Source organism: Lontra canadensis, unplaced genomic scaffold, assembly GCF_010015895.1.
Source record: "Lontra canadensis isolate GAN:19392208 unplaced genomic scaffold, GSC_riverotter_1.0 scaffold41, whole genome shotgun sequence".
Classification (NCBI taxonomy): domain Eukaryota; kingdom Metazoa; phylum Chordata; class Mammalia; order Carnivora; family Mustelidae; genus Lontra; species Lontra canadensis.
The window spans coordinates 15,548,436-15,561,202 of record NW_022631035.1 but is presented as its reverse complement, the minus strand read 5'-3'; the positions used below and the strand labels follow the sequence as shown (position 1 = coordinate 15,561,202).

The 12,767-nt window shown below is 38.0% G+C and overlaps 1 protein-coding gene across 9 annotated transcripts in view; it reads left to right on the top strand.

Annotated features, from left to right (window-relative positions):
• The window catches only part of TLK2 (tousled like kinase 2), a 113,844-nt gene that overhangs the window by 62,528 nt on the left and 38,549 nt on the right, over positions 1–12,767 (top strand). For all 9 annotated transcript variants that reach the window (XM_032870907.1, XM_032870910.1, XM_032870905.1 and 6 more), the window contains 2 exons: positions 7,120–7,215; positions 8,422–8,514. In XM_032870907.1, the coding sequence (XP_032726798.1) occupies positions 7,120–7,215; positions 8,422–8,514 (189 nt within the window). The remainder of the gene's footprint in view (positions 1–7,119; positions 7,216–8,421; positions 8,515–12,767) is intronic.

Sequence of the window (12,767 nt, the reverse complement as noted above, 5' to 3'; positions counted from 1 at the left end):
CCTTCAACTTTGTTCTTTTTCAGGATTGTTTTGGCGGTGGGATACCTTGATTTCCAAGAATTTTAGGATCGGGGCACCTGGGTGACTCAGTGGGTTAAGCCTCTGCCTTTGGCTCAGGTCATGATCTCAGGGTCCTGGGATCAAGCCCCACATAGGGCTGTCAGTTCAGCGGGGAGCCTGCTTTCCCCTCTCTCTCTGCCTGCCTCTTTGCCTGCTTATGATCTCTCTCTCTGTCAGATTAAAAAAAAAAAAAAAGTTTAAGAAAAAAAAAAGAATTTTGGGATCAGCTTTCCAGTTTCTACAAACAAACCAGGTAGGACTTACAGCAGTTATGCTCAATCTCTTGATCAATTTGGGGAGTATTGCCCTCTTAAGTCTTTCATTCCATGGACATGAGATAACTGTCTACTTATTTAGGTTCCTTTTTTTTCTTTTAATAATGTTTGCAGTTTTCAGTGTATAGATCTTGCCCTTTTGTTAAAATTATTTCTAAGTATTTATTGTTTTGATACTATTGCAGATGCAATTTTCTTAATTTTATTTTCAGATTGCCCATTGCTGGAGAATACAGTTAATTTTTATGTATTGGCCCTTTTTTTAAGATTTTATTTATTCGTTGGATAGAGACTAGAGAGGGAACACAAGCAGGAGGAGTGGGAGAGGGAAAACAGGCTTCTGGTTGAGCAGGGAGCCCGATGTGGGACTTGATCCCAGGATCCTGGGATCATGGCCTGAGCCGAAGGCAAGTGTTTAGCCATCTTAGCCACCCATGTGCTCCTATATATTGATCTTATATCCTGCATTCTTGCTGAGTTTGTGTTTTAGTTTTAATAATTTTTTTAAAAGATTTTTATTTATTTATTTGACAGAGATCACAAGTAGGCAGAGAGGCAGAGAGCAAGGAAGAAGCAGGCTCCCTGCTAAGCAGAAAGCCCGATGCGGGACTCAATCACAGGACCCTGGAATCACGACCTAAGCCAAAGGCAGAGGCTTTAAACCACTGAGCCACCCAGGCGCCCCAGTTTTAGTAATTTTTATGTAGGATTTTCTGTATACAGCATCATGTCATCTGCGAGTATAGTTTTATTTCTTCTTTTACAATCTGGATGACTTTTATTTTCTTGCCTAATTGCCCTGTGATACAATGTTGAATAGAAGTGGTTCAAGTGGACATCCTGTCTTGTCTTGTTCTTTTTTTTTTTTTTTTTTAATTTATTTATTTGACAGACAGAGATCACAAGTAGGCAGAGAGGCAGGCAGAGAGAGAGAGAGAGAGGGGGAAGCAGGCTCTCTGCTGAGCAGAGAGCCCGATGCGGGGCTCGATCCCAGGACCCTGAGATCATGACCTGAGCCGAAGGCAGAGGCTTTAACCCACTGAGCCACCCAAGCACCCCTCTTGTCTTGTTCTTGATCACAGGAGGAAAGCATGTGATCTTTGACACTGTTATGTTAGCTGTATGTTTTTTTCAGAAATGCCTTTTTTGTGGTTAAAAAGGTTCCCTTCTATTCTGAGTTTATTGAGTGTCTTTATCATGAAAGAGTGCTGGATCGGGGAAATACAAATCAAAACCACAATGGGATACCACCTCACACCAGTCAAAATAGCTAAAATTAACAAGTCAGGAAATGACAGATGTTGGCAAGGATGCAGAGAAAGGGGAACCCTCCTACACTGTTGGTGGGAATGCAAGCTGGTGCAGTCACTCTGGAAAACAGTATGGGGAGGTTCCTCAAAGAGTTGAAAATAGAGCTACCCTACAACCCAGCAGTTGTACTACTACGGATTTACCCCAAAGACACAAATGTAGTGATCTGAAGGGGCACCTGCACCCCAATGTTTATAGCAGCAATGTCCACAGTAGCCAAACTATGGAAAGAGCCCAGATGTCCATCAATAGATGAATGGATAAAGATGTAACATATGTGTGTGTGTGTGTGTGTGTGTGTGTGTGTGTGTGTGTGTGTATAGATGTGGGGATGTAAGTGTGTATATACATACAAACAGTGGAATATTACTCAGCCATCAAAAAGAGAAATCTTGCCATTTGCAAGGATGTGGTTGGAACTAGAGGGTGTTATGCTGAGCAAAATAAGTCAGAGAAAGACAATTACATGATTTCACTTATGTGGAATTTAATAAACAAAACCAGGAAGCACAGGGGAAGGGAGGAGGAAAATAAAACAAGATGTAAAAACAAAAATAAAAAAATGAAATCAGAGAGGAAGACGAACCATAAGAAAGTCTAATCATCGGAAACAAAGTGAGGGTGGCTGGAGGAGAAGGGGGGGTAAGGGCAGTGGGGTAACTAGGAGATGGACCTTAAAGAGGGCACATGATGTCATGAGCACATAAGACTAATAAATCACTGAACTCTGCCTCTGAAACTAATAATATACTGTATGTTAATTGAATTAAATTTAAAAAATGGAAGCGTGCTGGATGCATTTTTCTGTATCTGTTGAGATGATCATATGATATCTTTTTGTTCTTGAAGTCTGTCCACTATTTTTTTCTCCATTAATGCTGCTTGTCCTTTTGTAGGCTTTTTGACTCTTAAAATGAGCCTTTTATCTCAGAGAAACTTTTATTTAACTATTCCTTGATTACTTCTTTCTCTTTGTTCTTTTCCCCTGGAAAATCTGATAGATTGTTTTGGAGCCTCTGTGTTCACGTTTCTTAACTTTTCTTTCCTGCTTTGTTTGACTTTTTGTTTTATCTTCTGGGAGATTTTCTTGACATTGTCTTCCAGATGACTGATTCTGTTTTCAGCTAGGTCATTTTATTATTTAGCTAATCTGTTCAGTTTTCAATTTTTGATAATCTTATTTTGTTAAGTTTATTTTTCATGTTCTTTGCCATTTTTTCATTTTTATAGCTGTAGTATCCTTTGGCCCTCTTTGAATGTACTTTTTATTTTTAAAGTTTTTTTTTTAATTACCTATTTTCTCTTGGATCTTTGTCTTTTCACGTTGGATCTTCCCTTTTGTGCTGTTGGTTTCTTGAAAATGTGTGTTTGGCTTTAGTTGAATGAATTAGGGTGGTTAATAGAGGTCGTTGGCATGGATTTTCCTGTGCAAGTAGGATTGTGCTGCTTCCCAAATGGTGGGCCAGCTGACTGTGAGCTTTGAGTGTCTGGTAAACTCTGGGCAGAAAGACCAGCTCCTGTGCAAGCATCAAGATAAGAAATGGGTAAACTCTTACTCTTTGAAGTACATTCCATTTCTTCATTAATTCATTTGTAGAAGGCAGGGGTGCTGTACTTTCTTCACTTTTTCCCTCAAGCCACAATATTCACAACAGGAGCCATCCCTCTCCTGTACCCACTTATTTTTCATTTTAAAATATTTACTTTTTTTTTTTCCAGTCTTGTTTAAGACATCTGTTCTTGTGCTTTGTCCTGGAGTCAGAAGTGGTAGTTATCCAGGCCTTTCACTATGCAAGGAGGGCATCAAAGTGGACCTTTAGTGGACCTTATACATTTTAAATTGTGCGGTAATTGTCACATGGGTACTCCTGGGTTTTGCAAATGTCTCATTGTAAAGCTTTTCAGAGCACCCTTGAAAAAACCCAGCCTGTTTCACTGGTGATGTTTTGAGCTATGAATTTCTTTATTTCACTTTTTCTGTCAGTTTGAACCCAGTAACTTTCGAATGTTTCTTAGTATTTAAAATTTTTAAATATTTCTGATCCATGACTCTCTCTTGTTTCTTAGAGCTATTATGATTTCATTTTAAAAATATCTTTGCATATCAGGGGCGTCTAAGTGGCCCAGTCGATTAAGCATCTCGCTCTTGGTTTCAGTCAGGTCATAATCCTCTGGGTTGTGAGATCGAGCCCTGCATCAGGCTCTGTGCTGGGCTTGGGGCCTGCCTAAGATTCTCTCTATGTCCCTCCAAATTCCCCATCCTTCTCTTCCTCTGTATTAAAAAAAAAAAAAAAAAAAAATCTTTGCCCATCAGTAGTTCTTTGGGAGATCCAATTTACCATCATGAATTTGAAGCCACTGTACTTACGTAATAGGAGTAAAGAATACAGACATCCTGGGGAGAATGTTTTGCGAGGTAGGGATTGGGCTAAATTTACAGCTACAAGTGGCCTGTTTAGCAAGGCCAGCAACTTCTGTTCCGATCTGGCAGACTGGAAGTTGTCTTTGTTTTCCAGTTTTGCATTTCTAGAGTTTAACCAGGAGCAGGCACAGAGGCACACAGTTAATAATGAATGATCAGAATTAGAGCATTTTGTCTCCTGTGGACTTGTCAGCAATAGTAGGCCCTTATATTTCTGTAGTTCTTTTACCTTTTGAAGGCATTATTTTCATTTTTACTTATCATTGGGCAATTTTTATGTGTTTTTACAGAAAGTTTCATTTGGAAACACCCCAGTGAATTACATTGTAGCACCCCGTTTGCTGGAAGAAAGCTTAGAATCAGAAATGAGCCCTTGTAAAAAGGCATTTTAGCAAAGCTTGGGTACCATAACCTACAAGTTGTAGAAGAGCCTTTTAGTCAGTCACGTGGTTTTTTAATTTTTTTTTTTTTTTTTTTTAAGGGTATGGGGAGAGGATGAGGTGGGGCTCAGTGTCTGGACCTCGAGACACTGATGTGAGCTGAGGTTGAGTTGGCTGCTTAACCCCAGGTGTCCCAGTCATGTGCTTATTGGCTTTTATTATAATTACAGTTCTAACAGTCATATTTGTTTAGAAATATACTTTAAAAGAGAGGATTATAAGAGCAATCTAATGATAACTGAAGGAGATGATGCTCCTGTAGTTCAGTGTAACACTTGAGGTTCATAATGATGACCCCTATTAACTAGTAAGTAAAAAAAAAAAAAAAAAGATTTGCTGCATCATAGAGTAAAGAAGGTTTTCAGTTATTTGGACTTGGCCACACCTGGCTCTCATCACAGCTCTAGCACGTACGGGCTCTGGATACTGTTCAGCCTCTCTGATACTGGTTTCTCGGTTTTGACATCTTTGATCGCCACATCAGTCTTCTCCCTTCCCCTTGTGTTCCTATATATATTCTGTCCCAGGAATGATCTGTCTACTCCCCTTGACTGCTTATTTCCTTCAGATCATAACTCTGAAACTCCTTCCCCCAGGAATTCCTCCCTGACTCTGGATTAGATTATGTGGCCTGTTGTATACTCTTATAGCACTTATCCCAGTTGGGATTTTGTGTTTATTGTATGATTATTTATTTAACAATTTCTTTCAACAAATATTTACTGAGTGCTTAATAAACCCCTGGGATTGTGAGCTTTATTAAGGCAGAATAATGACTGGCCATGTGGGTTTTGTCTGTTTTACTTGGTCCTTGTATCCCTAATACCTAACATAGTGCTTAGACATAGGGAGTGAGCAGTTGCTGAATGAATAAATACCAATGGAGATAGTACTGCCTGCCCTCTCACAAGGCTGTTGTGAGCCTTCAAAATGATTGTGTGTATGACGTGCTTATTAGCTTGCTTGTGGCCTGGTTGGGACAGTATCCCTAATTGTTAATAAAAGCCAGTCAGTCTGCTGTGGCCCTTGAGAATGGTTCTTGGGCATACAGGTAGCCCTTAATTCATGCTCTCCCATTTACTAGCTCTGTGACCCTGCAGAAGTGCTTAATATCTCTGATTTGCATTTTCTTTATCTATAAATGGAAATAATAATAGTTACCATATAGGGTTTTGGAAGGATTGGCCTGTGACCATCACAGTGAAACAGCGGACAGTACTTACTCACTAGGTAGTGGGCATAGCATTGGTCCTATGTTAATGAATAAGAGAAATCGTTTAAGGAATATATAGACAGTATCAGAAAATTCACATATGTGGAAACAATACATTCTCTGATAGATGGTAGCAGTAGATATATTGCCATTAGCCCATAATCTTCAGAATATCCAGTATTTCCCAATTATGTCTGTGATGGGTTGTATCGTGTTAGGTTCAGTTTTGTTTTTAAGAGGGTGGTGAGGGCAGTGTGCCTGAGCAGCGCAGTCAAAGTGTCTGATGTCACCTCAGGTCACAATCTTGGGGTCCTGGGATCAAGTTCCACATCGGGTTCCGTGTTCAGCAAGGAGTCCCCCTGTCCCTCTCCCTCTGCCTCCATCCCCTACTCCCATCATTTTCTCTCTCTCTCTCTCTCTCTCTCTCTCTCAAATAAATAAAATCTTAAAAAAGTAAAAGGACTTTTGGGAGTATGATTATATATTCCTAAATAGTTGAATTATATTAAGACTTAAGGCTCCTTGGGGTACCTGGGTTGCTCAGTTGGTTAAGCATTTGCCTTCATCTCAGGTCATGATCTCAGGTCCAGGGATCAAGCCCCACATTGGGCTCCCTGCTCAGTGCGGACCCTGCTTCTCCCTCTCCCTCTGCTGCTCCCCCTGCTTGTGCTCTCTTGCACTCTCTGTGTCAAATAAAATCTTAAAAAAAAAAAAAAGAGTTAAGCCTTCTGAATTTTAAAATGTCTTAGAATGCCCTGTCACTTGTGTATGGAAGTTACACTCAGCAAGTGACAGTATTGGAAGTCATCCTGGATTTTTGGACCTGTGTGTGCTCATGGATAATGTCTGTGGATTTAGAAGATTATTCTGAAGAGTAGTTCACAGCTCGTTCTTCCCAGAGTCCCAGGCATCCCCTGTGCATTGGCTGCCTTGCCAGCCTTTTCTGACAAAAGCACGTTGCCGTATAAGTGAAAAGGACATTTTATTACAGGAATAACCTTTAATTTTCTCTAATTTACATATTTAAAAATTCACTTGGGAACATTTGATACTTCACACTATCTACAGGGACATGATCCATGCTATCATGTTAAATCCTTGCTTCTCATTTAAATTGTTTCACTTTCATCTTGGCTGCATGGCCCTGACTTCCTGACTTCCATCAGAAGGAATCCGTTTTGTTTGCATTCCTACACATGTTTGTGCAGGGGGATGCCTAGCTGTCTCAGTTGGTGGAACAAGTGCTTCTTGATCCCAGGTTTCTGAGTTCAAGCCCCGCATTGGATATAGAGAATATTTTTTTAAAAAATAATCTAAAAAAAAAAAAACGAAACAACAAATGTCTGTGGAGAAAGATGCAAAACTTTCTAGTGATTGGTTGATATACCTTTATTACAGGCTCAGCAAAATAGTCCCTCCTCTACGGGATCTGGCAACACAGAGCATTCCGGCAGCTCCCAAAAACAGATCTCCATCCAGCACAGACAGACCCAGGTAGGTCAGTGGTCAATACACAGAGGAAAAGATGTGCTTAGGAATAAATGCTAACCACATAATACAGTCTGTGAGTCCTCTCTTTGTCTTTCCTTTATTTCTCTGACTTTACTTCATTATTTTTGTGTATTATACTCAGAACTTGCATTTTGAGTATTAAAGTCTTTTGGAAGCTGCTTTAACTTTTTGAGGTGTTTCTTTGCCATTCTAGTGTGTTGCAGAGAAATGCTTGTACTGTAGCATGTTATTGAGGAAAGAGCACTTGCTTTGGATACTATCTATAGGCCTGAGTTTGAATTCTGGCTCTGCAACTAACACTGTCTTTTTGGGCCTCAGTTCTTGAGTACAAATCGTCTGTAGAATGTGGTTGATTCTAGTTCTCTCAGACAGTGCATACAAAATGCTAATAAGGGCGGTGCTTAGAATACACTTCAGTGAATTTTAATTCCCTACTTTATGAAAGTAGTTTATTGATTCCTTTCACCTGCTTATTTGACAGGACCTAGCTAGACTCCTTTAACATGTGGCACACCAACATAATTTCCTCCTTAAAGAGTTTTCAGAAACTCTTTTTAATTTAGGGAATGTTGTGAGCATTCAAAGTCAGTATCTGAAAAGGATAGTGGATTCATCCTCCATTGTGTAGTGTTGAGCTAGCCAAATAGAACACTGTGTTTGCTTGAAGCCTCCTGGCATTGTTTTGCCTTCAAGACAAGATGCTTGGCAATCTAGGAGAATTTCTTAAATCTTAAGAGCTATACAACCTTCAGGAGTAGATTTTACTTTTATTTGAATGATGAGCTTTTGGACAGTTGAACAGACCTGATTCAGAAAACTTCATTTCTCCCCATCTGATTGTTCTTTGTTTCCACTAGGTGGCGTGTTAGTTCTTTAGAGATTTGGGTCCTCCCTCCTCTGAACTCCTTTTCTATTCAAAGTTAGTTTCATTTCTAGAGTAGTTTGTTTCTGTATTGCTCAATGCACCGTCATTTGAGAATTCATGTATTAGATACCAGAATTGAAGTGCAGGTGTAGCAAAATGCAAGGTTTAAAGAATGGGTGAGGAAAGCAGATTTAATTTCTTTAGCCATGTGATACCAGGCTATCTGTGTTAGTAAGTGCTTTTTTCCCCAGAAGAGTAATGAGAAAAGTATGATGACATGTAATACTTTGAGACTAATCTTAATTTGTTTTCTCTTTGTATAGTCTGACCTCACAATAGAAAAAATATCTGCACTAGAAAACAGTAAGAATTCTGACTTAGAAAAGAAGGAGGGAAGAATAGATGATTTGTTAAGAGTAAGTATTAAAATGTGGTAAGAGATTTTATAACAAGCACTGATACTGTGACTCTTCGGGTTATGCACATATCATAATTACTGTCAGCAGATAACAAAGTTAGTAACATTTGGATATTTTCCTTTAATCTGAGGGAATCTGAGTAGGAAATAGGATCAAACCTGTATTCTAAGCTCTATCTTTAAATTGGAAATCTTACGTTGTAGGATTTTAATATTTAAATATATACTAGAGAAATAGATATATGGAGTATTGTATTTCATCTGGAACAGTGGGAAGCAACGTAAAATATTGTTTTTCTGTTCAGAGAAGTTTTGGTAATATTCTTGAATTTTTAAAACGATTTCACAAGTACTTTTCAGCCCTGCTTTTTGTATTTTAGGTCATTTATGGTCATTTAGGTCATTTAGGTCATTTATTTTAGGTCATTTAGGTTTTTGTGCTTACAAGAAAAACTTCAAAAATAACCTAATCTGGAATTTAAAAGATACTTCTAGGAAATACATGATGATATTTTAAAAATATATTTTTAATATGCAACTAGCATACTGACTGACCCATTCCTTAATAAAAACTTGGTTTTTTTCTTTTAAAAGCAGTCTGTGCTCTTTATAATACATTTAGAGAGCACTGAGAAATATGACACCCATAATTCCGTTAACTGAGTAGAACATTCGGTACATTTCCTTCAGTAATTTTGAGCCATTAGTAGTATGTATTGTATATATACATACATATAAATGTGTATATAAATAAGTCTTACTGACTTAAAATAAAATCGATTAACAAGTTTATCTTCTCCAGTGATTTAGAAAGGTGTAGGTTTGATCATCATTTGTACTAACACAGATTTCCAGCTGGCTCCATGGGGCCCTGAAGGTGTTGTTGGAGGAGCTTCCAGGACCCCCATGACACAGCTGGGTGCAGATCTGAAGTCTTATTGGGCAAGACTGTTTGAAGAAAGTAATGTTTGTTAATAAAGATAATAAAAGTCACTGTATTGTGATTATCTCTCCAGAAAATTTTACCTGTTTCTGTTATTACCAAATAAAGTAAAAAGCACTGTGTTTGACTCCCACTCTGTATAAAACCTGGAATTGAGCACATATCTAAAACATAAGCCCAGTCTGAGTAACATCTGATGTTTTGAGACTATTATTGTTAAATTATTTTAATAGTTTATATAAGAATAATTCCTATATTACAAGCAGTTTTATGACCTAATTTATAATAATTATTTACACATGTTAAACTCTTTTTTTTTTTTTTAATCACAGTTTTTGTCTTCTTACTTTTAGTTGACTGGCATACATTTTAAGTAATTATTTTTCAAGAAGGATATATCAGTGTTAAGTTTTTTATTTCCTTGTAGATCTGAGAATTCTTTCTCTTATCTTCCTGTATAAAAAGTGTTCTTTTTGTGTCATAACCTGTCAGGCTTCTCCTCTTACCTCCAAATTGTAACACATATATATACACATGTGTGCACCTTTTACTTTTTTTTTTTCCTTTTTAGTATTTACTATTTCTGAGAAGACTGTGACCGAAGGAACAAACTGTAGTCTGTTTTCTGTGATGATTATAGTACCGTCATCCCTTATTTTTGTATTTCAAAAAATTTTGCCAGGGTACATCTACACATAGGTCTCTAAATTTTTATTCTGGAAATGTGCGGTTATGCTTAATTTTTGCCTCTTTCTGTCTTAAGTTGGCCTCTTCCTCGGTTTCTAGCTTGAATCCCTGATCTCTTCCCTTTATTTCTATCACTTCAAGTCTTACTTAATATGATTGATCTTCTTTTCTGAATCTCATTAAACATTAGTTTCTCTTCCTTACATTTTCTGCTCTTTACTGTCTCTTATGTCAATTTCGATTCCATTATTTACATTTTTAGTTTACTTTTTCCCCCTACGTAATTCACTTTCTTTTTCCACGTTGTGCATTCTTTATGATTTTTGCCTGTGACTTCATAGACTCCACGTCTTTTTGTGTTTTATGGGCTATGAGAAGCTGCATTCTAAAATGTTCTTTTGATTCTTTAGGGAAATCATGTTCATGGTTCTCAAGCTGATGTTCACTTTCCTCACTCAGAAGTATCTGTACTTAGGTCTCTTCTGGTTGTTTGCTTTGCTCTACCTTTCCATGAGGAGAGGCACGTTTAGACTCAGTACTTACCTTCCATCTTTCATTGTTAGCATATGTGCTTGCTTGGGGTTGCTCTTATTTCTGTTTTTGTTCATTTCATATGGATGCTGCTTGAATTGCCAAGATTTTAATTAGGTAGATTGTGGGTTTAAAGAGCTTGTAGCCCAATTTCAGTATTGACGGGTGTTTGTCCAGAGAAGCTGCGCTGGACTAAAAAAGGATCATGGGCTCATCTTTCTTCACCTGACTGTTAAGATTGTGAAGATGGATTATATGAAAAACTTGAATCCTGACTTAGTACTCTTTTTGAATTTTAAAAAGATGTCTGCTTTCATTTTCTAGGAAACCCTATGTTCCCTTTACTCACCATTACCTACCTTCCACTCCCTTGTTTTCTGAAGGGTGTAGTTTTTGGCTATAGAACAATACCAAAGGAATGGAGGTGTCAAAAAGGAGGACACTGAAGGCAGCTGCCATATTTTTTAAGTTGATTAGAATTTGTGTTTCTGATCTGGAATGCAGGGAATGAGTGATCCTTATGTCTCCTTTTAGGCAGGCATGGGTGGTTCCTTGGGGTTTTCCATTTTGGTGAGATGTTGAATAAGGCTGCATCAGGAGGTAGGCAGGTGCTGTTTTAAATCTGAATACAAAGTTGTTAGTCCTAGAAAACCACAAAAATTTAGAGTTCTTAAAATTTTATTGTATTTTGGTACACCTGGATGGCTCAGTCGGTTAAGCGTCTGCCTTTGGCTGAGGTCATGATCTCAGGGTCCTGGGATCGAGCCCCCCATTAGGCTCTCTGCTCAGCGGGGATTCTGATTCTCCTTCTCACTTTCCCTCTGTGCTTTCCCTCTCCCTCTCTCTCTCTATCAAATAAATAAAATCTTTAAAAAAATATTTTTTATTGTATTTTATTATTTATTTATTTATTTATTTATTTAAGAGAGCATAAATGTGTATGCACACAAACAGGGGTTGGGTGGGGGAGGAAGGGAGGGGAGAAAGAGAATCTTAAGCAGCCTCCATGCCCAGTATGGAGCCTGACACGGGACTTGGTCTCAGGACTCTGTGATCATGACCTGAGCTGAAAGGAGTCAGCCCTCAACTGACTGAGCCACCCAGGTGCCCCTTAAAATTTAATTTAATTTTTTTTTTTTTTTTTAAAGTAAGCTCTACAGTCAACGTGGGGCTTGAATTCATGGCCTCAAGATCAAGAGTTGTTACATGCTCTGTAGACAGAGCCAGCCAGGCGCCCCTAGAGTTCTAAAAAGTTTAAATAAGCTGCCAGAGATTGATTCCATACATTTGATTACAGATTTTAAGGGAATCCTCGCCCTCCAAAAGGAGATTGAATTTTATGTAAACATTACATAGTCTTTGTCTTACAGATTCTTTTTCTTTCTTTTTTTTTTTTTAAGATTTTATTTTTAAGTGATCTCTACACCAACATGGGGCTCAAATTCACAACCCTGAGATGAGGCAGCTCAGGCTCTACCAACTGAGCCAGCCAGGCACCCTGTAGATTCTTTATTGTGAATTAGTCACATTTACCCAAATGTACTTGTACTTTGCCTTTGATAGAGTGGTCCATAGAACTCTCTACAAAGAAGTGATAGAAATTATACATATGAGTAGAAATTGGAGATGGAAGCTGTTGTACACTGATCACTTTAAAAATGAAGCTGTAATGTCTCAAAAATTGTGTGTGCTGTAGTAGCTTCCATTTGTGCTTTTTACTGTTTCAGAAACACTTACATCATATGATTGGGAAATACCAGATCTTTTTTTTTTTTTTTTTTCCACAACTCAAGGACATTATTATAAAGTAGCATTTATTTGCTGAAAGAGTAGAGATCTTTTGTTAATATAAGAATAAGTTTTAAAAAATTGCAAGTCAGGATTGAACTTGGGTTAGTGGTTCTTCCCTTCTCTGTTATTGCAGGAGGTTTGATTTTTTTCAAACTATTTAGCCCATCATTCTGACCACAGCTAAATTAACTGTGTATTTACATTCTGGCATTCTTGAGAACTAGGGCCTCGTATTCATCTTGTTTGTTAGTTCTGTCTTATGCGGGCATGGGTGTGTCTGGCTTCTCTGGTAAGAAACA